Source organism: Larimichthys crocea, chromosome XXII, assembly GCF_000972845.2.
Source record: "Larimichthys crocea isolate SSNF chromosome XXII, L_crocea_2.0, whole genome shotgun sequence".
Lineage (NCBI taxonomy): Eukaryota > Metazoa > Chordata > Actinopteri > Sciaenidae > Larimichthys > Larimichthys crocea.
The window spans coordinates 9,951,437-9,978,457 of record NC_040032.1 but is presented as its reverse complement, the minus strand read 5'-3'; the positions used below and the strand labels follow the sequence as shown (position 1 = coordinate 9,978,457).

The following is a 27,021-nucleotide window of genomic DNA, read 5'->3' as shown; positions in this document are numbered from 1 at the left end:
CTGTTTCATAATGTACCAGAGAGGTCTGTTGTTGCCTCTTCCTGAGGTGCAGTGGGAAAACTGGAGAGAATGGCTGAAGCCACAAAGGGAAAGTGTGTTCAGTGGACAAGAATGCCTTGACCACTACCGGAGGTCACAGTATGGGAGCCTGGGGACCTCAGGCCTCAGTTGAAGGCTTTCAGTAGGTGAAAGGAAGACCGGCTACTAATGCACATGAGTCCTTAAAGTGACCTACCCATCCAACTAATCTCAAAACCTGGCAAGCCATCATGTTCCTGCAGACCTCATGTGACGAGGTAAGCCACTTCCACTACTGTGAGCAGGATGGAGGGACGCGGGAATTCTTGTGGTGGAGAGACCTGCTGTGTCATGCAGGACCTCGTTCCACCCAGTCCTGAGGGAGCTCAGATTTGTGGCCTGGCTCCTAAGATGGACATGACTCCTGGCTCTGTAGTGAGGACTGTTTAAGAGGCCTTGTGGGGGGTACGACTTGGTGTGGAGCTCAGATACATCCTTAACCTAGGACATCGTTCTTGCAGTCCCAGCTGGAGGTAGGGACGTCTGCTGTTACCCTCTGAGGTGTGTAGTGGCAGCCGTTAAACCAGTGCTTAGTGAATAAGGATAGCACTTGAAGCTCTTGAACTAGAACTTCAGTCCTTCCATGGGACTTGGATATAGTCCTTGATGCACTTATGCAAGCCCCCTTTGAGCCTCTTGGGTTTGCTTAAAACAGCATTTCTACCAGCCACAACTTCTGCCAGGAGCTGCTGCTGCAGGTTTTCCACGTACTCCAACATTCAGGATGCTCATTCCTGGTAAATATGGAATATGTAATGGAGTAGAGAGATAGTCTCTCCACTCAGAGAACCAAAGTTACAATATAAACATATGATATTTGGGAATTTTTTAAAAGATATTGTTGATTTAAAAAATCTATTTCTGCATATATTATGCACTAATTACCAATTCCATGTATTGTTTATAGTAATTCTGTTTTTCTCCTGTTTCATCATGGACCGTCCACCTTTCGATCTCCTTCTGTCTGAGATGTTTCATAGAATATTCTCTTTGGTTGGTGGCTGCCATTTACGTTTGTTTTTAAAGAGACACATCCTGGGATTTGCAGTCATGTGACGCACATCACGGGGGTGTGGCCAACAGAGCACATGCTCTGTCTTTTCAAAATGGCAGGTATTGCAGCAAACACATTTTATAGCAGAGATTAAATTTATTAAGATATATTGCTTCTGTTTTTTTTTTTATTATAAGGATGTTGTATAGTGTCATTATAACGTGTGGTGGACAGGTCAAGGTGTGTTTTGTGTGCTCCACTGCTAAAACACTGTATTTATATGCAAGTTTATTCACATTTTATCAACTCTGACAACATGAAGTACTCAATCCAGATGGCGGAGCTGCAAAAAGCACTGTTAATAAGTGCATAACAGATGATTTGTAGCTCACCTTTCACACGGCGTGCACTTGTACACCATGTACCCAGGTTGGGCCCCTCTTACTCTCCCCCCGTTTTCCTGTCTGCAGTGGTCTATAATGTTCACAACAGGAAACTGCTGAAAAAGGAAATATGCTACATGTGTTAACCAACCAAGATATCGCCTGGAGACCACCTCTTACAACAGTGTTTTTATTTAAGTTTAAAATAGACACAAGTCTGATTGAATGATTCAAATCTGCAGTTTGATCATGTCTTAAAACACAGCAAGTACCCCAATGCTTCAGTCGTGTTGAATATTGCACATCCACAGGAAACAGAAGACTGTTGCAACATGCATAGGTCAACATCCTTTACATTTCCACACACAAATCCCCACCGGCCTGTATCATGTAATATCATGTGTTACAATGTTCACAATGACTTTGGAAGTACTGTATTAGGTTTAGCGTTAATATCAAGCCAGTATGAAGATATATTTTCTTTTACATCTCATCATATCGCTGGCCAGTAACACTTTCGGAAAGACAAGGGTCAAAATATTGAGGCGTCTCCTCATCAACCATTTTAAAATGTTTTTCCAGTCGCCACAGAAATGCTCTTTTCTTTTTTTTAAAGATAAAATTACATAATATAAAATATCTCATCGGCCTTTTAACTTTATCAGTACAAGGCGTCAACACCCTCAGTAGAATGACATTGACCTTAGATTTGATTCAGCCTTCTTTCACTTGAGTTTAGATGTGAAGGAGGATTAAATAAAATGTTCTATTCTCAAAGGAAAAGTACATTTATAAGATTGAATTTTCTGATATACAGTAAACCTTCTCTGTTAAGGCAAGTGGTGACCAATACGTTATGGAAAATCTGCAAAAGAATGACGGCAGGTGTCTTGAAACATATTGCAAAAGAAATAAAAGGAAACGCTTGTGTTGACTCACGCACATCAGTGCTGAAAATCTCAACCAATCGATGCCGAGGGACGAGAGACACACGATCCTATCTGTACATAAAAACATCATTTTTCATCTTCAAAGTACACACCTGTTTCAGAAATGGCGTGGCATGTTTTTTTTTTTTTTAAATGCTTAATCAGCTACTCTGGGTACAGTATGTGGTCCATTCAAACAGGTCAAACAGGGTTCAGTCTTCTCGGGGTTCACTGCGCCGTCGCACAACAATAAATCAGTGGAAGTTGTTTTTATATATACTTGCTTTAAAAATGGTATTAATTACTGGTATCATACAGTGCCTATTTGTCAAAAACAATGAATAAGTGCACTTTTGAAATGTCCCATTGATTAGAAACATACCTGCATTTAATGTCACGACTATATTTACTTGATAACAGGTTGGGTGAAACATGCTGTCTAAATCAAAGAGCAGGAATACTAGAATATATATATATATATATAAGTATATATATCACTCACAAATTGTTGTCATGGGGATCTAACGACCAATGGCGTTGCAGTTAAGGGGAACGGGAAGCTCATCGTCACACTGGTAGATGCATTAGTCATTCCAAGTGCTTAAAGTACATAATGGATATTTATTTTAGGTTTTTTTTTCTAACAAAGCGAGGTACTATATTGTATGCCCTTTCAAACAAGGCAAGCCACCGGTGAGTAAACTATACATAGTGGAAATATTTGTATCGTGCTGGATCGGTGAAGCGTTTTTTACTCCTGACTCTCTGGAGCTGATTCAGGACGGTCTTTGTTACCTTGTCAGGTGTTCTGCTGAATATTTAAAAGGTAAGCCATGATTGTAGCTATTTAAACATCTTCCTGTTTGAACCAGAGGCAGGAGAAATTTGTAATCGTCTAATAATTAAAGGAGAGGTTCACATTGTTGCCTCTTTGATAACTTCGGTCCTCCTGATCTCTTCCTTGAGCTTCCAATAGACGTGACGGGGGGACAAAGATTAGAAAAGTTACACTTTTTAGTACAAAATTCTTTTTTTTGGGTTACTTTCCGTCTGCTGCAGCTCAGCAGGGAAATGTAAATAAGTTACATATAAACCAGAGCGCTGGCTCAGGTCTCTGGGTCAGGGTCCAACCTTTGAAACCACAGATCCATCACTGTCAAACCTTTTTCAGTCTGAGTCCTTTCAAAGTAAAGTAACTAAACTTTTAAACTCTTAATAACTCTGCAATGTTGTTACAAATATTAATATCTGATTTGACCTTTTCTACCATATTTATACTTTTAAAAAGTATCGGTCCTTTATTTTTATTCCTATTCCTCACTGTCCTGCTATTAGTTTGAAAAGACAAAAATATGTTTCAGAATTAAATTTAATATTTCAATATTTTGACCACCCTCTCCACTCCAAGTCTACAAAACATCACGAACATCAAATGTCTCCTCCGCCTTAATGTTTCCATCCACCCTAACACAGTCACAACATACTACATCACTCAAATAAAATATGCTCTGTAAATGACCTTTTAATCAAAGTTATATTTTCAATAATAAATAATTCTGTGCTTTTGTGCCCTCTAGCAATTTAAGTAGCAAAATATAGTGTTACATCTCTGTTGCCGATAGCAGCTTCCTCCCTTTACGTCTCATTGTCAATGCAACAGCTGGATGAGAAGTGTCTGCTTTTAAATAATCATAATAATAAAAAAATAAAAATAAAAACAGTGAATAATTCATGTTCCTCGCACGTCCTCGGTGTCACGTCAGAGAAATAAATACAATAATTCAAGAAGGAGGAAATCACGATGTAAACAAACACAAAGCGAAGCCGTGTCGCACAAAATCAGACCGAACATCAAACTTCATGTGAGTGTTTGCTGCTGCAGCGTGACGGGAGGGCGAGGGCGTCACAGTCGGAGAACCTACGCTCCTTCCTACGTTAGCGAAGCCAAAAGAAATCTGCACGCTCTTTAACGCCGTCGCCGGGTTTCCTGTTTTTGACACACACCCCAGATTTATTTTGTTTTCAGTACATTTCTTTTTCCTTTTTGTTCAACTTAAAAAGAACAAAAAAAATAAAAATAAATGAACAAATGTACAAACGGTTCATGTTTCAAGACCTACGTTTTCTAACACTTGGTGGTTTACATTCAGGAACATTCATGTTGAGTGAAAAATGAAGCAATAACCAAAAGAAAGGGAAGAGAAAATAAAAAAACAAACAAAAGAAAAACCCAAAAAACATATTCACAATAATTATTTATGAAGACTATTCATCGCCATACAGTTATCATATGTTACAACTTATTACTAGTTTCTAGCAGTCCAGACTCCCTTCCAGGGTGATGAGTTATTATAGTTTCTCCTTCGAGGGGATCCAGATATAGGGTCCTGAATGTTCCTCTATGACCTGTTTGCAGTGGTTATAAATGTCCTCTAAGGTGTCTCCTTGAACCAGAGCTGCAAAGCAACACATTCAAGATTGTTACATACAGTCACTCATGAAGCCTCAGAGCTGTCTAATGTCTAAGAGGAGAGTAAAATAAGATCCCGTGCACCAAAGTTTGACACTAATTATTGCCAGTTATGATCAGAAACAAAAGTAAATCTGTTATTATCACACGTAGGAGCTTTAACATGAGCTTAAAATGTAAAAATGTCAATGAAAGACACACAGAGTTGGATTTAAGACGTTAAACTGAACTTTAACATAGAAAACATGCTGGAATCTTCGATTAGAATCACTGGAAGTTAAAATAAATTATTATTATCTTACAAAACTGAAACATCACAATGATATTGTTCCTTTTATAATCGCACAAGACTTCTTAAACATCAGCTCTCTACAATAATCTTGATAATTTGGCCACCGTCCTCACTCTTTAGACAAAGACAGCCTTACACACTGTGAACAGCGAGACGCAAACTGAATCTTTTTATTAAAATATCAATACCTGTGAAGAATTCACCAAACTCCTGCTCCAGCTTCATCGCCCTGTCGAACGTCTTCCTGGCTTGATCCTCTGTCAGTCTCTTGTTCATGTCCCTGCACAGGCACGAAGGATACGACGTTGATTTATAAATGATAAAGAGGGGGACTTCAGTAATATCAAACTAAATGTATCGTGCACGTGCAGCCTTGTAGTGAATACTCACATTAATGAATCAATAGATCTAGGTTTAATGAAGATGGCGATGGGATAGAGTTGTGCTACTTGTAGTCGTTTGATGGCATTTCCAGACACATCCAGAATGCAGTGTTTACCCTGTACAAGAGAAGGAACACTTAAAACCACCACGGCCTCCTGTGCTATACATCTGAACTAAATCCTAAACAGCGTTCAGTCAAAGCTCCGTCCAGAGGAGACGTCGTCTTCACGTCTTTCTGTCTCAAACAGGTAAAAAATAAGCTCTCACCCTTTCAGCCACGTATTTGACAGACTGGACGCTCGTCCCGTACAGATTATCGTTGTACTGTCCCGCCTCGATGAACTTGTGCTCTTGGATGTCCTTCTCCATCTGCTCTCTGGACATCACAAAGTGGTAGTCTCGCCCGTCCACCTCGTAGTCCCTCTTCTGCCGAGTGGTATCTTTGGTTGCAAGGAGGACAAGAAGCTGAACTCGAGTCTATAAAAACTTAGAGTGACTGCACATCACTGTGAGGTGAGTTGGGATCACAAACATCTCTGTGCTGTAAAGAAATCCTACCAAACACAGCCAGAGTTTGGTGACTCTCACATTTACCTTCAAAGATATTTTACTCTTTTTTGTCTGAACATGAAAGCGTCTACAAAGGTTGAACGTGTCCTAATATGTGAACAGTCTACAGACAAACACACAAACCAAAGGGACAAGTCACGTCAGAGTCACGTTCTAAATAAAGGGATCAGCTGCTCCGCTCACTCACCTTGTTGCCCTGAACTGTTGGCAGCTTTACACGGTACAAAAAAAAAGTATATTGAAATAAAAAGAGATGGGTAAATCATAACATGCAAAATAAAAACTGAACTTTGGCTGATGGAGAACACGTTAACACACAAGGGGAGCGATCCTGTTAGGATGTCATGATGTTAGGAAAGACGGCGGTAACAAGACTGAGAAGTTTTGATCGTAGATGATCAGCAATCATTCAAAAATTCTGCAGGTTGAAGTGAAATGATGGTTGAAGTGATGTTGGTACGTCACACTGACTTCGTGATTTAGCAGGTAAACACATCACGAAACAGACGTTGACTGTCGGTATCATCGCGTCGCTCTGTTCTCAGGGGCTACTTACGTGGCACACACGACCCAAACTTGTCCGGGAACTCTGATATCAGATCATCGTTGATCCGGTCCTTCATTGGTCCGAGGATTATGACGGGTCTGGCATAATTAACTGGAAGCAACAAAGGAACAAAGAGCTTTAATTCAGAAGTCACAGCTCGAGCTTTGCTTCATTTCCTCGATCACACAGACGTGTTTGAAATAAATGAACAGACTGTGCTTCACGTGTTCGATCACCACTCACTTTCTTGCCGCAGCACAGGTTCATACGAGAGAATCACGTCCTCTTGACTCCCTGGTGAGGAACACGGTGAAAAATGTTATTTATGGACAAATCCAAATACTGACATGAACAAACATGCCACGCATCACAGAACATGTTTCTATCTCACTGATGTTTGTGTGTGTACAGCGCATGCTGCATGAATGAATCACATGAAATTAATTAACCACAATCATTCACTTTTAAACATTTATTGATATTTTGGGTTTAGTGTGTCGCTCTCGAGCTCAGGAGTGATTGTTGATTAACAGTCAACAACACATTAAGTTAACTCTGACATGCTCTACTTCAAACTAACATGCTCGTAAACAAAGACGGAGACATTAGAGTTGTTTATGTCATGCAGACATGCATTAAACATAATCAACGTCTGAAGAGAGGCGTCAGTCAGGGGGTGCAGTTATTAAAAATGTGTTTATGTCTGTTCATCAAACCTGCATGTGACTTTTAGTTTGAGTGTTTTGACCTCGTGTCCGGGTGGTTCGATTCATAATAAGCTACTTTGACTTGTGGCTCCAAACGAACCGTACAACAACGCCCTCGGTGCGTTTACTGAACCTGCTTCACCCTTTGTGACGAGGCAAACACACCGCGAAGCGAGACAAGTCCGACAGATGCAGCATGCAAGTGCAGGAGGGGAGATAAGACGAGAGAGAGAGAGAGACGAGGAATCATTCCTGGACCAACTTACTGAACGTCTTTGTCCCATACCCATCATCACCTATCCCCAGGATGTCCTATTGGCCGTCCAGAGCGTGCCAGAGCAGAAGAAAGAGAGGAAGGAGGACAGCCGCAACATAAGCAAAAGGTTTCGGGGAGGGAAGTGAGAGGACGGAGCTGTGGGCTCATAGATCTGTCTCTGTCCAGACCGTGAGCAGCCAGCAGGGGGGGTGGAGGTCAGAATACAACACGGCTGAGACGGAGCCTAAATGATCTCTGAAGGGAAACTGGGTCGCACAATATCACACAGAAAAAGAACAACGTGGACTTCTCCTCAGAGCCGGGAGGCGTCCGACTGTGCTCCAACAGAAAGAGACAGAAAACAAAGACGACATGATGTGACCATGAGAGGAAACACACCTGTGACCCCCTGACCGCTCTACACAGGCCTACGCTGACTCTGCATGGAAGAACATGTGTGTCTGCGAGCTTACTTACGGTCTGAATCACTGCCATCCTGCTCACCCTCTTTGTTCTTGTAGAACGGGAACTTTCGCGTAAAGATGAAATTCTTTTTACGTTTGTCATTGAATGACTGTGAAGGGAGAGAAAGCACGGGGCACACAGGTATATCTGTCACGTTCATGCAGACAAAAACAAACCGCTCGCACAAAAGTGGGACATCAAGAAGTTCCTCCGCTGAAGACCGAACGTTTCTCCCAGATCCAACAATGAGAACTTGTTTTCATTCTTACTTTGAATCAAAGTGGGTCACAGTTATTTAATCCTGATTACGACGATGCTGCGTTCTATTTCCAGTTTGATAAACAGTTTCAAAGATGAAGTGATTAGATAATCAGGGAAATAATCGCCAGCAATTTTAATAATTGATTAAACGTTTAAGTGACATGCTGGTTCCAGCTACTAAAATATTCTCTGTTATACAACACTGTAAATATGATAACCTTGGACTGCTGTCAGTCTTTTTTAACGTTTTCTGACTCTTTATGATTAAACATTCATCAGAAATGCAAAGACTGATATGAATAAAGTCAGATTTGTCATATTTTATTGTCTGAATCTGTAAAACTTTAGCTTTAAAAGCTGATTTTTATGGAGTTGAAGTCAAAGTTTTGAGCTTTTTGATGCACAAATGCTGAATTTAATCTTGAATTTGTTAACAAATTAAAAAACAAATGCTGAATTTAATCTTGAATTTGTTAACAAATTAAAAATAATTCATGCCAAGAATAACTGCATATCTCAAAGTGGCTTTTTATTGTAAGCAGACGAAGGCACGTCTGTAATAATCGTGCTGTTTAATCACTTACAGGACCCCCCTTATAATCCTCACTGCCACAGGAATTATTTAGATTTTATGGATTGTCTGGCTTCATGTCTTCTTCTTCCTGAAGACACATGACGCCTTTTTTTCTTCCATCGTTGTTCTCAACAGAACCGAGCTCGAGGAAACTGTCTTCATATTTTTTGCAGGTTTGGCTTTTGCATCACTTGTTGAAGTGCGATCAGCTGCAGGAGCTGCAAGTGCATCCTCCGAGTCACTGAGTGATTATTTCAGGAGTTTTTAATGTCCTATACATGATGATGGAAGTGGTTCCCATTCATAGTTACTCACTTTTTAAATAATAACTTAATTTAATTAAATTCTTTTCACGGATCTCCAACCGACGGCTCATGGAGAGCCCAGTTTGAGAATCATGAGGTTAATCAGCATCACCTGTCAGGTGGAAATGCTCACTAACATGGATTTGAACTAATCTGAGAGAAATAAACTTTTATGTCTTTTACTTCAACTCGAGAAAAAACAAGAATAAAGTCTGGTGTCTGTCCGTCTGGGGAATGAAAGCGTTCACTTCACGGCACTTCTTGATGTGTCACAGTTTGAAAGCGTTCACTTCACGGCACTTCTTGATGTGTCACAGTTGCGTCAGAGGCATTTTAAAGAAAAAGCAAGGTGAGAAAAGAGATACAGAGATCATGCTATGAGAGAACGTGACGTAAATCATAGAAGAGATTTTAATAAGCACACAGAAAAAAAAAAACACAACATGCAGTGACAGAAAGAAAAAGATGGAGAGGATGAATACGACGTCTGACGTCGTGCTCCGGAGTTTCAGACACATTTACTCCTCATTAAAAATCATTTTAGCTGAAATATTGGCAGAATACACAAATATAGAATATATAAAATGTCGTTATATGAATAAAATATGTGAATGGAAGCGAGACGTGTAGATAAAACTTAAAGTGAGACTGACGATGACAGTACGGTGACACGGGACGGCGTACGGTCACTGCAGCTTTTTGTTGGAAGTCCACAGTTACATCTGAGCTACGCTATGAATCACTGGAATGAATCCAATAACATAAACTGCCACTTTGGCAGCTGTTGGAAAGTCACTCACCGCTTTGGAGTCAAACGAGCCCGGCTTGGCGTTGAACTTGACGGTCTTTAGACGCGCCCGCTCTTTCCTCTCCACCCTGCCAGGAAAGAAAAGAGTCGTGTCAGCGATGAAGCAAAGACTCACGCTGACACTACATCAAGTCTCTTATTCTTATTCTTCTGTCCTCACCGTCTCTTGCTGGGGATGACACCCATCTCCTCGCTGTCCCCGTGCGGGGTGACGCGCCGGGCCTGCCACCACTCATCGTCCGAGGCGTTGATGACGTGGAGGATGTCTCCGTACCTGAAGCTGAGACCTTGGCTGGGGAGACCGCTGTCCTTTGCCCTCTCGTAGTCGAACAGCGCCCTGTTGAGTGAAAAAGACATGAGGATTACGTCATACGTTCATGTGAGGTCTTTTCTAACAGCGTTACCGGGTCAGAGAGAACAGTGACTGTCGGTCCACAGGGATTTGCTATAACAAGAAACATTCACAGATCTCAAACCTGCTTTTACGTCTGTGTGTTCAGTCTTTACATCAGTCAGTGGAAGATGGAAGAAATGTCAGGCAGCTCTTAGTTTTATTTAGCTTGACCCACCTCACGTAGAGCGATCTCTTCTGATTAGTTCGCAGGGATCCTGACCCAGAGCTCATGCTGTGGTTCATCATCTGTTCCCGCAGGTCGTGGATTTTGGCCTCGAAACGCCCGTACTCTGCAAGACAAGATTAAAACGAATCAAGACTGACAGCCACGTCTGCAGTCAGGCTCCAGTGCATCCTGGGAAAGAGGAGGGTCGACCTGATGAAGTGAAGAAAGGACCCAGAATGTGGTTCTGTATGTGACGGGTCGACACAGTGCATGAGGTGAGGTGGATATTTATTTATCAGTCATATCTTAACACTGAGTTTAACCTTGCACCTTGAAATACTCACTAAGTTGGTGTCGCTGTAGTTTTAAGGGGACCTAGATTACACTTTCAAAACATGCCAAACTATCTAATGAACTATAATTATAATAAACACCTTCACACTTTCATTTCTTTTGTTGTTCTGGGTTCTTGACCCACCACGATCTGCAGTCAGTCATGTCTGACGCCGTGAACTGATCCGCTGTCAGCAAAGAAAAAACTAAAAACGATGATGTCAGGATGTGAAAAGCCGTCACTCTGTTGACGAGGACGCTTTCCCTGACAGTGCAGTTACTACGAGGAGGAAAAAAACCTGATGACTTGAGGCATGGCTGGCTAAACCGTCACTGACAGAAGATCAACCAGTAAAGAGACGTGACATGTCTGACTGCAAAGACCTGCAGCCCAGGAGCCAAAGCAAGAAAATCAGAGAGATATAGATATCTACAAATACTAAACATGTATGTTTGAATCATCTGCAGCCTGAACTCATCCTGGTATTCATACAGCACATTAACACCTTAAATTCTCCAAAGGGACAAACTGGAAAATCTAAAATAACTAAATTTTAAATCCCAATCTAATTTCAGAAGCAGAAATCTACTTTAAACTCTAAAACGTCACGTACCTGTCTGCATGTTGACTCTCTCTGATCCCTCTCTGCTCTCTACAAACAGTCCAGCTCTGTGCCGAGTGCAGCACTAAGTAGACAAAGAGAAACACCTCTCTCTCTCTCTCTCTCTCTCTCTCTCCCTCTCTCCCTCTCTCTCCTGTGGCGTCGTGCATTGGGCGGAGACAAACGGACGTTCCGAACTGATTTTAGATCAGCAACTTAGTTTGTGACTGACGAGCCGACTCCTTCATACGTCAGAGATTATACTTCACTCTGTGTTGGAGCCAGATCACTGAGGTCCTTCTACGTTTTCCTTTAAAACGTCCTGACGTCTCTAAACTGTGCAGCTCACAGAGCTTTTTAATTTGAATCACTGGTGTTTATTTGAATTTATTTAAAAGCTTTTTATTGTTTCTCTTGTCTGTGTTTGGGCTGCATGTTTGTTACATTAGTTCAAACATCTTTACTCTGAGTGCCTCTCTGCAGACACAGTATCCTGGTTACTCTAAAGACAAAAGGAACATTAAACACAGCTATGTAAAGTGACTGAGTGTGTGTGCATGTGCTGATAGTGACACAGCACACATCTTAAAAGGGAGGAACAAAGGACGGCCTGCAGACACAGAAACAAAAGGTGAAGTCAGGAGGGTTAGAGAGTGCATGTGTGGAGGAGGAGGAGGAGGAGTGCGAGTCAAACAGGTCTGGGCGAGAGGGAAGCATGAGGTGAGACTGTCTGTGGTCACATTCACGCAGCGACTCTCGCTCGGTGAATGATGCTAAAGCTCAGAGCAGCCACGGGGTGCCAGTGGCACAAACCTGGTGCAGGAGAGTGGGCCCGTCGTGGTGAGCATAGAGCAAGTTCTGATGGGTAAGAAGAGAAAGCAGGTGTTAGTGCCAGATCGGGGTTAGTCAGCATTAAGACTTCACCTCTGACAGGAGTAAGATTGACCTTGACGCCCGATGAAGACGGAGCAAAGTCGGCCTGAGCTGGATTTTCAAATCTGCTTTAGATCTTTAAAAAATTTGGTCACGTTTGAGATGCAAACACCTAAACTCTCAATTCTGACTCTTGTCTGACTGTTTTTCCCAACAAAACTCAGGAAATGTGTGAAGACTCATCAGATAAACTATAAATGCAAACGTCAGGTCTTAGATTTAAAAATAAAATAAGCTTTACATCGATACTTTCCAGGCTAACACCCTGCACAGCTCTCGGCATAGAAGAGTCTGGACACTTTGTGAGTCTGACACCTCTGACACATGGACAAGTCTCTGACCATGAGTCACTGTCCTCGGGTAGACGCTGCTGCTGCTGACCTTAATCAGAGGAAGCATGTCACCAGTCAGAGCTGTCTGATCCACTGCATGTAACTCAACAGACGGTCGGCAGACACTCTTTGTCTCTGGTCTGATTTAAATTAGCATGAGCATGCCGTGCACGGACTCTTTTCACTGAAGCTCTTATTCTGAAGGTGAAATCTTGCAGAGGATGTTCATCCTCAGATTTCATCCGTAAGAGACGCACAGAGCGCTCACAGTCACGTGGAATGAAGGGACAAAAGAAAGTGTGAGATCTGAAAATGAAATGAGAAGTAACATTTCATTGTTTCACAGTCTGAGGGGAAGCACGGTCTCTTATTTAACATCTTTAAACACAGAGATCCATGTTACGGATGTTGGACCGAGCTTTAATAAAGTTGGTGCTGGAGCATAAGGCGAGCCGTCACTCCTCCGTGGCCTGATTAGAAGTCACTCGGCGGGTAGAGAAGACCTACATAAGCAGGATGTTTCTACCTGTAACTCACCTTCGGGTCTGTACTGGGCGATGATGGTGACCACCTGTCCGGCTCCTTTCAGAGCTGCTGCTGCTTGTTCGTGCGTCGCTCCTCGTAGGTCGATGCCGTTCACCTGTTTGAACAGCCGGGACAACACGCAGGTTTATTTCTGTTTTACCGGACACCATGGCTGCATTAACTTTATTTATGGAATTATATTTTAGATTCATGCACCCTGAGAGTCCAGATCCTCTGCCTTCTGCTTGGAAATGAATTTACACCTCCCAGCACCACGACACAGTATGTGGCTTTTATTTGATATCTAGCGTCTGAACTGGGATCTGTCACTAGGAAAGTTCGGCAGGATGCCCAGGATCAGTCTCCATGACATAAAAAGTCTCAATTATTGTCAGGTTCTGGACTTTGGCCCGCTCCCCTGGTGCCCGGACCTGTGGCCAGACCACTACCACCACATACTGTACTTGTAGGCTAGTTATTAGTTATTAATCTATTTACATGTCCCCCTAATTACTCACACACACAGACAGACAGACTCGTCCATCTGCATAAACAGGTTTTGGTTTTTCTTGGCTAGACCTCCAAACTCTGGTCCTTTGTTTACCCATCATGTCCTCATCATGTCCTCATCCTGTCCTCATCATGTCCTCATCCTGTCCTCATCATGCCCTCATCCTGTCCTCATCATGTCCTCATCATATCCTCATCATGTCCTCATCCTGTCCTCATCATGTCCTCATTATGTCCTCGTCATGTCCTCGTCATGTCCTCATCATATCCTCATCATGTCCTCATCATGTCCTCATCATATCCTCATCAAGTCCTCATTATATCCTCATCATGTCCTCATCAAGTCCTCATTATATCCTCATCATGTCCTCATCATGTCCTCATCATATCCTCATCATATCCTCATCCTGTCCTCATCATGTCCTCATCATGTCCTCATCATGTCCTCATTATATCCTCATCATGTCCTCATCATGTCCTCATCAAGTCCTCATCATGTCCTCATCCTGTCCTCATCATATCCTCATCATGTCCTCATCATGTCCTCATCCTGTCCTCATCATGTCCTCATCCTGTCCTCATCATGTCCTCATCATGTCCTCATCATGTCCTCATCATGTCCTCATCATATCCTCATCATATCCTCAATCATGTCCTCATCATGTCCTCATCATACCCTCATCATGTCCTCATCCTGTCCTCATCATGTCCTCATCATGCCCTCACCATGCCCTCATCATATCCTCATCATATCCTCATCATGTCCTCATCATGTCCTCATCATATCCTCATTATGTCCTCATCATATCCTCATCATGTCCTCATCATGTCCTCAATCATGTCCTCATCATGTCCTCATCATATCCTCATCATATCCTCATCATGTCCTCTTTTTTCTGTTGTTTGTCTATCGTGTATTATAACCACCATAAATAAATCAGGTGAAGAACAAATGTGACGTCGGGTGAGCTCCGTCATCTCAAAGAGGGAAATCCAAGCACTGCTCTGTTTCTGTGTTGCGTTACTCAAGAGGATTAACACAGTGTTACACTTCCACACTTGTGTTAGGGCAACTGTGGCAACTGGCAACAGACCAAAGAGCCTCAGGTGTGTGTAAGTGCAGAAACATCCCTAGTGTGTGTGTGTGTGTGTGTGGAGACAGAGGAATGTTCGGTCGATGGAGAAAGTTCTAGTTGGATCTGAGAAGCGGGCCGTGTTGGGATATTAACTGCCTGCTTCCATCAGGGCAGACGGAGCTGCTGATTGGAAGCAAACGAACAGGCGCGCTGATTTACCAATGTGCAGCACGGCATCACGATGAGATGAGACGGAGCAATCTGTTGCTCAGCGTGGGAGGAAAACTGGTACAATTAACCGTAACGAGGCGGAACAATCACTTCCTCTGTTCATCATCTCAGGAAGTCATCACACATACGTTCATCTTTGTCGTTTGTTATACGGCACCGAAACAACGACTGAGTGAAGTCAAGTGATTATTAATTATTAATATTAATATTAGTATTATTGCTCCACAGTGTGGAACAACAACGATCATGAAGATGCTGGGCGCTGAGTTTCCTGTTTGTCGGACCATCTCACTGAATCTCTGACGATGTTTGCTCCAAAACACAAATATATTCATATTTACTTTCACTGAATCTGGATCAGGCTCATACAGATTTATAAATCCCAGATTTTGCAGATCATTTATCTGACTTTATATACAGATAATCAGAAAATCAGAGCTGTAAACAGGACTATAGATCATAATGTAGATCACTAAAAACAGGTAGAGTAACTAGTTTGGAGTCACCTCAAGTGATAAAGTAGAAAATAGATTTACATTTAAATATATTTCACATATATATTAACTGCAACTTAATAAATTTTGTATTATTCCGTTAGTTTGAACCGGGTCCTTCAGGATGAGCCTGAAGTTTTTCTTTAATTCCAAAATTACTTAAACAAGTTTTGAGCAACACATACTGAAGATTTGATCCAAAACTGGATCATGTGATCAACAACTATCAATAAATAAATCAAGTAATCATTTAAATTTATTGGATTCATCAATATTTTAGTGACAGGAGTCACGTGTACCTTGACGGATTTGACAAGAGAATACAGAAACTTCCCCACCTTCATCAATCATTTCATTTAAATATTTAATGAACCAAAACAAGAAAACAGCAGTGATCAAAGCTCGGGATGCAGCTTCTGGAGCTGAGAATCATTTAAGCCTCATTAAATAAACGGACTGATAAGTGACCACACCTCTGTGTAGTAACAGTGACGACATGCTGCAGGAATAAAAATAGAAAGAAAGAAAGAAAGAAAGAGCCGCTTGTTCAGGTTTGGCCCCAGAAATAAATCTAGGCCAGTGGGACTATTACGGTCTCTATTAATACTCTGCGAGCACACAGGGTTAATTTTAAAAGTCTCTTATTAAAACAAGCTTCGTTTAGTTAATTAGTCTGAGGCGTTTGTGATGGTGTCTCATAATAAAACAGGTAAGCAGGTTGTTTCTATTTGTAAATCAGAGCTTCTGCTATTATTCAGATTTTTGACACAAGGTCACAGCTGATGTTTTCTAACATGGGTGGAGCATGATGAAGCACACGGGCGTGTCTCGACTCACCGATAGGATCTGGTCTCCTCGCCTCAGCTCCCCGCTCAGGTCAGCGGGCCCTCCTGCCAGGATGAAGGAGACGAAGATGCCCTCGCCGTCTTCACCGCCCACGATGTTGAAGCCCAGGCCCGTGGAGCCTTTGTGGAGGACGACCTTCCTGGGTTCCCTGTACAGACAGTTCAGGTAGTACATCAGCTCGGGCGAGTCGGTGGGTTTCAGCATCTTGGCCGGAGGACAGAGAGGTGGACGACAGACAAGAATCGCGGACTGGTACGTGGACTAAAGCCTCAGCGATGCTCTGCTCGGGCTACGGAGCTCAAAGACTGCTGGAAGTCCACAGGGGGACGGTGCTCTACTTAGGATCACTTGTCCCCAATTCAGTTCTGACGGAAAAGGAAGCTCGTCACATGCTAAAACACACATTGGCTTGCTTTCTTTCTCTCTGTCTCTCTCTCTCACACACACACACGTTTGTATATTTGGACATGTACGTCCAAAGAAGACTCTGAGACTTTGAGAAGATCTGATTCAAGGTATTTCTATTGTTTTGCAATAAATGAAGACCTGCAGAGGAGGATGGTGGTCAGCGTGACACCTGGTGTCAGTGATCATCTTCTACTTTATCAAACTGGAATAAAAAATAAAACTAAACGACACTGAAATCAGCTTATCCATGTTTATTATCAAGTGACACCTGACACATGAAAAGCAGCGACGCCTCGTCCTCAGACTGTCTGCAGCACACTGCCATCTGCTGCTGAGTGCATAAACTACAGGAGCAGACAGCGAGGCCATTTTCCTCAAGCAAAGGAGCTTCACAGGTCTCACTTTAATGTGATATAACAACATGAAACTGTGCTGTAAACTGTAACAACACACCTCGTCTGCAGTGCCTCCCTCTGAATTCTAACCTTGAGAATCTGAAAGTCATCGCCAACGACAGGCTGCAGGCGTTTATAATCTTCCTTTTCCAAAACGCTGCAAGTTTCAGGACTTGAACATCTAATCAATGCAGAGACGCCGTTTGGAACGCCCCGCAGAATAAATTGACATTTTGTCCGAGTTATAAATAGATGAGAGTTTGCAGAGAAAGCTGCTGTGGGGCCAGATACAAAGAATCATCCATGCAAAGAGCAGCAGAGACTTAATGTGGAGAGGAGCGTGTCTTCTCCTTGTTTATTCCATATCTATAACATAATAAAACCTGTGATGACATGAATGAAATGTAACACGCAGCTCTGAGCTGCAGATCTACGATCAGGAAAACAGGACGATGAGTCTTTGTTGGATTCAGCTGATTGGTTACCTGCTGGTCAAACTGTGACTGTGAACGATGGAAACATGATGCACCACGTGACTGAAGCTAAAAATGATTAATCAAAACATGTGGATGGAGCTGCTGCTGCTGCTCAATGCTTCTTTGTCTGCACGTTTCCTCCTGACACACACAAACTACAGTAACATCAGCTGCATAAAAGATCAACCTGCAGCCGATCATTCACCTGTCCACACCTGCACCGTGACTGAAAGCTCTTCACTGGATCTCCATCCACACTGCACCACTGCCCTCCTCTCTGACACGCTCGTCTAATTTAACACTGCGGTTCATTTTGAGTCCATCCAGGCTCCCTTCCTTCATTTCATCCCCCCTTCAGTGCACCTTTGGCTGCCCACGGTCCCAAAGATGTGATTCGCTGTATATTGGATCAGTCACAGGAAAAAATGCACCGATAACTCATTTTGACTTTGTTCACTCGAGACTAAAAATTAATCTGTGAAGGAAGTGTGCTGCCATGGAAACCAGGAAACGCATCAGCTGAACAAAGTTGGTTTGAAGAAAGTTTCACTGACACACACACACACACACACATACACACACACAGAGGTGGCTTAAAGGTTAAAGATCAAGCTCGAAAGAATCAGGTTAGTAAAAAGCGTCTGAGTGCATCGAGCATGCTCACTCAGCGGCCTCTGCACCGTCACATTTATGACTACGCCAACTCGTCTCAGCTCCACCCACGAACGGAGCGTCTGTCAAACGCTCGGACATCGTTTTTTTTTGAGGAGATGCTTTGTGATTCATCTCGTCTGTCCTCTGATGTTTCAAAATGCTTTTATGAAAAAACGCCTGGAGTCTTCTAACGGTGTGTTAGTGTGAGAAATTACACTGACAGACAATTCAAATATGTTCATTTTAAAGACATGAGGGGACAATTAAAGCATCTGTTAATGAACTAAAGACTTCTCAGGCTCAGGCTGGCGTCGTATCGATTGTTCAGTCCAGGACAAATATTTAGTCTTGAACAAACTTTGGTTGCAAAAATGCTTCTCACGTTAACGCAGACGACAGACTGTAAACTGTGTATGATGATGTAAGTTTTGTTTTTTCCTTGAACTATTTAACGGATTCTTTCACAGTTTGACTAGTGACTACTCGTTGTTTGTCACTCGATGGCCACCATAGCTTAGAAATCTTACACAATGTACCTTTAAAGATGAATAATCTATCAACAGTTAGAATGAAAATACTATAATAAACATTATTCTGCATAATTAGCACTTTGTTGAATATTTCTCTGAGTTCTCTGAGCGTGTGTTGGTGGCAGATGAGACGAGGAGGCTCCTCTAAAAGACAGAGAGACGGAGATGGAGGAGGGACAAACGGCGTGCCAGCTTGATCAAACAAACATCGAGACGTGGCGAACAGGTGAACACACAGAGACACGACACAGGTGGGTGATGTGGTAACATGGCATGCCGTTCACATGTTGGGGTGGGTGGTGTTGGTGGTGGTGGAAAGTACCTGGTGATGTCCGAGTCAGGGAACAGGCTTAAGTGATAGTTTGGGATGGGGGCGGAGTGGAGGAGGCTTTTGTCGCACTCCACGGGGGAATAGTGTCGGGGGGAGGGTGCTTTGTCACAGAGTTTGTTCACAGTGCTGTAAACTGGCTCAGGAGGCCTACAAGTGGAGTGAGAGACAAGAGCAGAGAGGTTAGTGTCCAGAGGCAGAGAGGCGGGTGGAGGAGGTGGAGGTGAAGGCTATGGGAGGAACAAAGGGTGACGGAGGCACACAGATGAAAGACAGACAGGAGGAAGGACAGGTGAGAGCTGGCATGCTTTATGTTCATCACAACTCCTGTCAGCGTTAATGTCAAACTAATGTTTTCAACGTCGACTGATCCAGAACTCAGAGTCTGACTGATTGGGTTCAAAAACAATTCATAAAAAAACATTTCAGGAGCTGGAATCAAAGAATATTTTAAATCTTTGATTGAAAAATTTAAAGTTTGCAAATTAAAACTGTTAAAACTAAACTCAGCTGAGAAAAATCATTCATGTTATTAAAATGTAAGCAGCAAACTTTTAGGAGCTCTTAAAATCAGGGTCAAAGTGAACTATTTCTTATATTGAAACTTCCAGTGACAGTGTAAAGAACGGACCGAGCCTGAGTCGCCCACAGGTTTCTATATCTAATCTAAATATAGGCAAAGACGAATGACACCTCTGTGATTTAAGCCTTAATATAATGTGAACAGGTGAGTTGTATATAAATTCACCCTCAGTACAGTTGTCATGAACGGGGAAATTAGCTACAGAGACCAAAACTGTTTTTTGTACCAGGCTGTAAACATGTTTATTTCTGCTGTCTAACATGGGGACTTATGGAGACTGACTCACTTCTGGAGCTGCTCACAGTTTTTAGCTTCAATATTCAAAGTTCTGCTGTCAGGACTGACGTCTTTAAACACAGTGCTGCTGAAGCTGTGACACTGTCAGAAATACCTGGAGCTTCGTTTGACGTTAAAGTCCGTGTAAAGTCAAAATAAATTTGTGTTCTGAGTTTGTCAAAGTGTTATTAACCACGCAGACAAATCTGAATGATTAAAAATATCAATAAGTTTATTTAATTAGGTGTTAAAATCAGGTAAAAATTAATTTGCAGCTCCAGGACTGTGGAACGTGTCCACTGAACCACTATGTGTCTCTGTCTCTGTCTCTGTGTCTGTCTCTCTGTCTGTCTCTCTGTGTCTGTGTCTGTCTCTGTCTCTCTGTGTCTGTCTCTCTGTGTGTCTGTCTCTGTCTCTGTGTCTGTCTCTCTGTGTCTCTGTCTCTGTGTCTGTCTCTCTGTCTGTCTCTCTGTGTCTGTGTCTGTCTCTGTGTCTGTCTCTCGGTGTCTCTGTCTCTGTGTCTGTCTCTCTGTCTGTCTCTCTGTGTCTGTCTCTGTGTCTGTCTCTCTGTGTCTGTCTCTATGTGTCTGTCTCTGTCTCTCTGTGTCTCTGTGTCTGTCTCTCTGTCTGTCTCTCTGTGTCTGTCTCTGTCTCTGTGTCTCTCTCTCTGTCTCTCTGTGTCTGTCTCTGTGTCTGTCTCTGTCTGTCTCTGTGTCTCTCTGTGTCTGTCTCTCTGTCTCTCTGTCTCTGTGTCTGTCTCTCTGTGTCTGTCTCTCTGTCTCTGTGTCTGTCTCTCTGTCTGTCTCTCTGTGTCTGTCTCTCTCTGTCCAAACGTACATAAGTGTATCTCAGCTGTCTGTCGTCACTTTGCGGTTACAGCTCCGTTGTGTTTTGATGATCTGACTACATGTATTATCGTCATAGCCACAAGCTGCTGCTGCGTATAAGAGACGTCCCGTGTCCCGTTAACGTGTATTTTACATTAGATAACACACATGAGAAACCCTGACGTGTAGAAATCACATTACTGTGCACCACGTCACCTGACGTTACTGTGATTATTATTTTCCGGTCTGCATTAATATGGCCCTTCACAATCCACTTCTACTTCATCACTTTGTTACTTCGTAATTAAAATAAAGTAATGAAGCTGTTTATGGCAGACTGTTTGAACCTCTAACTCCACATTTCACTAATTTAAAGTCTTTTCACGAGTTTTCATCAACTACTGTCCAACATATTTATTGTGTTTTGAAAGAAAACATGGAATCGCCTTTACACGGACTTTAAAGAAGTCAGATGAGTTATTTGTCAGGATGTAGTTAGTTAGTTTGTTTCATCTACTGCAGCTTTGAAATGAATCATGAATCTGTGGCCTTTGAATAGACAGATAGATCGATGTCATCGCCATGGTAACGGTACAGTCATCGATATTTTGTGGATATTGTTAATTACCTGTGATTACTTCCTGTTCATGTAGATTAAAGCCAGATTATTTAATTTAAATACAAGATAATGTTGGAGAGTTGGACTGAGCAAGGGTGTGTGTGTGTGTGTGTGTGTGTGTGTGTGTGTGTGTGTGCGAGCAGCAGTGTGTTAATGAGTTAGCGTGCTCAGCAGACAGATCAGTCAATGACAGACACGTCATAAACATGAACAGGTCATAATAATTCAGTGAGGAGGAAACATTCAGAACATTCAGGTGTGTCGTGCTTCTGTCACCATCGATTCATTCAAATCATGCGAAACATGCAGCGGGCGAGTCAAAGCAAACATCTCACCTCAACTGGAAGAAGTTGCTGGGAATCAAACTGTACCCTCCCCGTCGTCTAGCGAGGGATTTCTAACAGGATGGAAAGCGAAACGTTTTGATAACTCTCATAAAAACAGGCAGAGTTGTTTTTTCTAAAACATTAATGACGTGAAGGCGTGCGACACGTAACAGAAGACACACGACAAGAACACGTTGAAGCGGACGTCCGTGTGGTGAAGGGTCACCACGAGACCCGCTGTGTGTGAGCTCATCATGCACACACGTGTGGGTAAACACTCAGTGTGTGTGTGTGTGTGTTGTTGTGTTAACTGGAGCGTGCTGTGGAAGGAGACAGTTATGAATTGTTTTTTGGTGTGTACAGTAATTTAGGTCAGACAAGTTTAAGTAGATGAATGTATTGGAGGTCTCTGCCTACACACTGACTCACACTCTCCCCCCTACAACATTCCTCTCATCCTCGTACATCACTTCTTTTCATAAAAAACATCTGAAGTGTTGAGTGTCATCACAATAACCTCCTTGTACCTAAATCACACACTGGACAGTCAACATCTGAAGAAAAACATATTTTTAAAACCCGAACCAAAGACGTGAACAAGAGATTGAGTCAAGAAAGCATTAGTGACTTCCACCAGGCGGTTAGCTTAACAAGTTAAATCATGAAGTAATGAGCAAAGAGCGAGAGAGTGCAACGCACGACAAGAAAAGAAAGAAGAAACTAAAGAAGTTAGATCAGCGACAGACGAACAACTCGAGACTTCACGATTTCAAAAGGAACTCGAGCTGGATTGAAGACGAGTTGGTGAATAAAACAGAAAATGAAGCAACAAATGTCACGAACATGCAAAATATACAAGACCTACGACGACTTAAAGACAGAAAACACAGATCCAGACGAAATGATCTACAGAATTTGGAGTACTGGAGAGAAAGATTCAAAGACCCACAGAGCTCTGGAAAGCACAGTGTGAATGTCTGAGCAAACGAGTGAGGTGGGTGGAGGTCAGGTCAGGTCTTATTTTAAGAACCAAATCTTTCTAGTTTGAGTCCCGGAGTCTGATAATGACCCGCTGCGGAGGCGCAGAAGCCGAAGCACTCGTGGACAGTCGGCTTGGTTTCTCTTGTAATCATTCATACTGCAGCGAGCTGAGCTCAGGCAGCCAGCAGGCCGGATCAGAACGAAATGCTCCGACCTTTGGTGCGAGTCTGTAAGGGCTTACAGCTGTGCTGTGAGGGAGGGGCACCCCGTCTTTAATTCATTAGACTCTAAGTCACGTTTGGACGCTTCAAGTCCAGAAACTGAATATCAGTGGTGGTGTTTAAGGATAACTGAAGAATGGTGGGAGGTGATGTGCGGTTTTAAATCAACGCTTCGATTCATTATATTTGGACGCTTTCAGAGAAACACCGTTTTTCACACCAGAGGAACTGGGACTGTTAAGGATCACAAAAAAGAGAGTTCATATCTTTATTAAAAGTAGCTGTTATTTATCCTCCATCCTCCCTCCACTAACACCACCCACTCTTCAGAGATGAATATTGCTCCCAGCAGCAGGATACAGCTCCTCAGAGAGCACTACAGCGCTCAGTCCTGACAGCTGCTGCTGTGAAGCATAAACCGTCTTACTAATTAGGAAAATATATATAATGCACTTTCGAGTGTGGATGGCTCACCACTCACATTCAGCGCCTTCTGCGCGCTCGTAAAGATCATTTCATCATATCACGGTATCAGGATCTATCCAGCCGTCGTCATCGTCGTCGTCTTGGTCGTGGACGTCAGAGTTTTCTCTCCGTTCTCTCTGTCTTGTGTTATTCTGGTTCCTTTTAGTCCATCAGAACTTTATTCAGCACATAAGCTGCTTGGCTCCACAAAAATCTGGGGTGAATTAAAAAAACGCTGAGGCCACAACAACTCTTCAATCACTCTGCTCGCTAATAAGAAGAAAGGCTCGACTCTCGCCGCGAACAAAAAGGTCAGATTAACATTTAAGCACAAATGAATCCGAGATCCTCTGGCCTTCGAGCGTTCTCACAGTTTTCATGGAGCGAAAAACACGGTGAACAAGTGGCACACTTTAGTGTCAGCAAGGTAATCTGAAAGGGCTGCTATAGATGGACCTTGGCCTGAAGCAAGCAGTAAACCTCTTAACTGCAAAGAGAATGGACGACTAATCATCTTCACCAACAAAGCTCTAACACCCGGTCGCTCAGTTATCCTCTGAAATGAGCTTTTGTATCACTCTGCTGCGATATTCCTCCACCGCTCTGCAGCCACGACCCGATCTGTGCATGCATTCATTTGTTCATGGTGGATCTCCACCACGTTCCTTCATTCTTCAACATGAACATTAACATAAACAGAGCCGCGAGCGCCGCTCTCAACCTGACCTGGTCTGACGTGCAGGCAGAAAATCTGGAAACATTCGCTTCGCTTCTTCTTTGATTTAACTACCGATAGAAAAGTTTGGCTGTTCGGTCCGAGCCGCATGGCACGTGCTTTGGGATTACGTGTTCGGGCAGCTGAGGTGGGGAGCTGCTCATGTTTTGGCTGTGACTCATTCCTGTAAGACATCTTAAGCTTCTTCTTTTGGACTGTGATGGCAGGGACACCGCAGAGACGAGCGCTGAAGAGCCAACAGTGGAAAGAGACGAACCAAACTTCTCGCAGACTCTCTGAAAGATTTCCTGGCCTAGTTCTGAATCCTAAACTCGTTAAGGGTTCTGGCAATGACTGCCGACTGATCCCAAAAACACAGCAAAGCGCTGCACAGCGAGACAACATCGTCTCTGCAGACTCTGACGACAGGCCGTCAATTATCTAAATCTGCAGATGGACATCACACGAGTCGAATAATGTACTATGAGAACATGCATCACAAATGGTACAAACACAAACACAACACACGACACACACTGCTGGACCAGAGGACACGGATCCAAACCCGACACAGATCAGTCAACAAAGTTGGAATGGGTGGAGCGGGTTGGACAAGCTACCTGTAGTTCTAGTAGTCTGGTAGGAAGGGAGGTAATTACCGTAAGAAGGAAAAACCATCCAACCTGTTTTATATCCTCTTCCCCCAGTAAGTGCTTATGAGGGGGAGTAACTCCGGGGAGATGGGGGAGACCCAACTTGTACTCCAAAGTGCCACTGTTGACGGGGGAAGAGATATGATTTTCCATGGCCGGAGAAAAAGTGCAGAGGAAGAGCGAGAAGAATTAAGAGGGCAGCTGCATGAATAATGCAGGGAGAATATTCCTGTTTGTTTTATAACTTTCAATATTTCATACTGCAGAAATCAAAACATGCAAATAAAAAGTAGAATTCAACATGTGGATTGTAGTAACTGTGACCAGCCAGAGAGCAAATGAGAAGATCTGATTGGACCTTGTTCGCGATTTTTAATGCAACTTTTTAGCACAAGGTGGAGACCAAACCAGAGCTAAAGGCAGTGTGTAAGATTTGGGCAACATGAAACATATATATATATTATTCTCATGCATGTATAAAGTCACCTGAAATAAGAATCTGTACACGTGTCATTTACAGTAGGAAAGGTGAGGCTGACGCACGAGCTGATGGATCCAGTTCAGGTGACATTTTCAGACCTTTACATCAATATAATGTGACACTACTTACGCATTAGCATTTGTATTTTAGCATGTGACATTACAGATTATCAAATGTGAAAATTAAATCTCTGCATGTCGTCTCTTACTATTAAATGTTAAAAGTCTCCTCACTGGCACCCACCTCTGATTAACATGAGATCGTGAGCGCTGAGTCATGACTGGTGAATCACGTATCAGCAAAACAAGCTCCCACAGTGTGCAGCAGCAACCTGATGAACTTTGACTGGTTACATTTGTATTCACAGATTTTAAATAAATAAATATCTGGAACTTCTAGTCATTTGCTGTTTGTCATTCAAACTGTCCACACTGTGAATATCTTTCAGATTTGCCATGTTTAAACTGTTTATATGTTTTCTTAGTCACATCTTAACTTTTACATATTTTACATGTTTGTTGCTGTTTGCAGCAGGGAACAGGCGTTGACAATAAAGTTGACTTGACTTTATTTATATGTAAATAAAGTACAACTGTGGATATCTATAAATTGTGAATTGTTGACGTGAAATGACAAAACAGAAACGTCGTTTTGGAATTAATATATGAATATAACAGATATCTATGAGTTTAAACAGAAGTCATGGTAAAAGTTGACTAGTTACGTGAATGAGAAAAAAGAGTTGCAGCTCTCTGCAGGCCGCTTGAACACGTTGAATCTTCAGGTACTCACAGTGTGTGATGTCAGGAGGCCCATAGGGATCTGACAGGTAGACATGGTGGGCTTCCCCACTTTCAGGTAGACGACGTCCGACGTGTTCTCAGAATGGCCACGGCCTCTTTCATGAGACACTTTCCTCACGACTGTAGTTGTTCACCTGTCCCGGACACAGAACAAGTCTCAGTGTGGGTGTGTGTGTGTGTGTGTGTGTGTGTGTGTTTTCCGTCCTGCTCGGTTTAGATTAGTCCACCGTGCTCCGGTGCGAACCAGGAGAGCGGTTGGCCTGGACTAGATCAGTTGGGTGAGAACCAAAGTAGGAAGGTAATTAAATTAAGCGCTGGTTAAGCATGAGGAGATGCCCCTCCTGAAGGAGCGAGCTGCTGCACTCCTGAAGCAGGGTCCTGTTTGAAACAGACTCATATCCTCGTCACACACAGGCAGAGAGATCGACCAATAGTCACCGATGTTTAACATCAAAAGAGATAAAATATAAAAGGATGAAACAAACCACGAAAACACATGAGCAACCGGCTCCGACCTGGAGCCTCCGTCCTTCGCGCCCCGCCATCGATCTTTTGTGACGTATATGTGTTGTCACCAGGAATGTGCTGGTTCCCAACTCCACCTGCAATACTGGAGCCGAGCCCTGTGTGTGTGGTGTGTGGAAAGTAGTCGGTTAGTAGGACAGTATGTCCTGCAGGAACATTGTGGGTGTGTGTGGTGTGTTACGACGATGGACGCCGCGTTTCGCCACCACGCCTGGGTGGTGGGTAAGTGTTTTTTTTCTTCTTTTTCTTTTTTTTTTTTTTCTCCCATAGGTAAAATGCAGAAGGTGTGT

General features: G+C 42.9%; 1 protein-coding gene across 21 annotated transcripts in view; it reads right to left on the bottom strand.

The window, feature by feature from the left end:
- Nucleotides 1–1,629: 1,629 nt before the first annotated feature.
- Nucleotides 1,630–27,021, bottom strand: part of dlg2 (discs, large homolog 2 (Drosophila)) — a 138,716-nt gene continuing 113,324 nt past the window's right edge. For 11 of the 21 annotated variants that reach the window (XM_027273595.1, XM_027273597.1, XM_027273600.1 and 8 more), the window contains 14 exons: nt 19,251–19,406; nt 16,457–16,613; nt 13,321–13,423; nt 12,332–12,376; nt 10,593–10,707; nt 10,184–10,360; nt 10,016–10,091; nt 8,088–8,184; nt 6,891–6,941; nt 6,657–6,758; nt 5,798–5,970; nt 5,537–5,646; nt 5,335–5,426; nt 1,630–4,840 (listed from right to left, as the gene is read on the bottom strand). In XM_027273595.1, coding sequence (XP_027129396.1) covers nt 4,734–4,840; nt 5,335–5,426; nt 5,537–5,646; nt 5,798–5,970; nt 6,657–6,758; nt 6,891–6,941; nt 8,088–8,184; nt 10,016–10,091; nt 10,184–10,360; nt 10,593–10,707; nt 12,332–12,376; nt 13,321–13,423; nt 16,457–16,613; nt 19,251–19,406 — 1,561 coding nt within the window. In that variant the 3' untranslated portion in view covers nt 1,630–4,733. Of the gene's footprint in view, nt 4,841–5,334; nt 5,427–5,536; nt 5,647–5,797; nt 5,971–6,656; nt 6,759–6,890; nt 6,942–7,620; nt 7,667–8,087; nt 8,185–10,015; nt 10,092–10,183; nt 10,361–10,592; nt 10,708–11,530; nt 11,881–12,331; nt 12,377–13,320; nt 13,424–16,456; nt 16,614–19,250; nt 19,407–27,021 lie in introns of those variants that run through there. The other 10 variants (XM_027273598.1, XM_027273615.1, XM_027273603.1 and 7 more) reach the window with 6 other exon arrangements.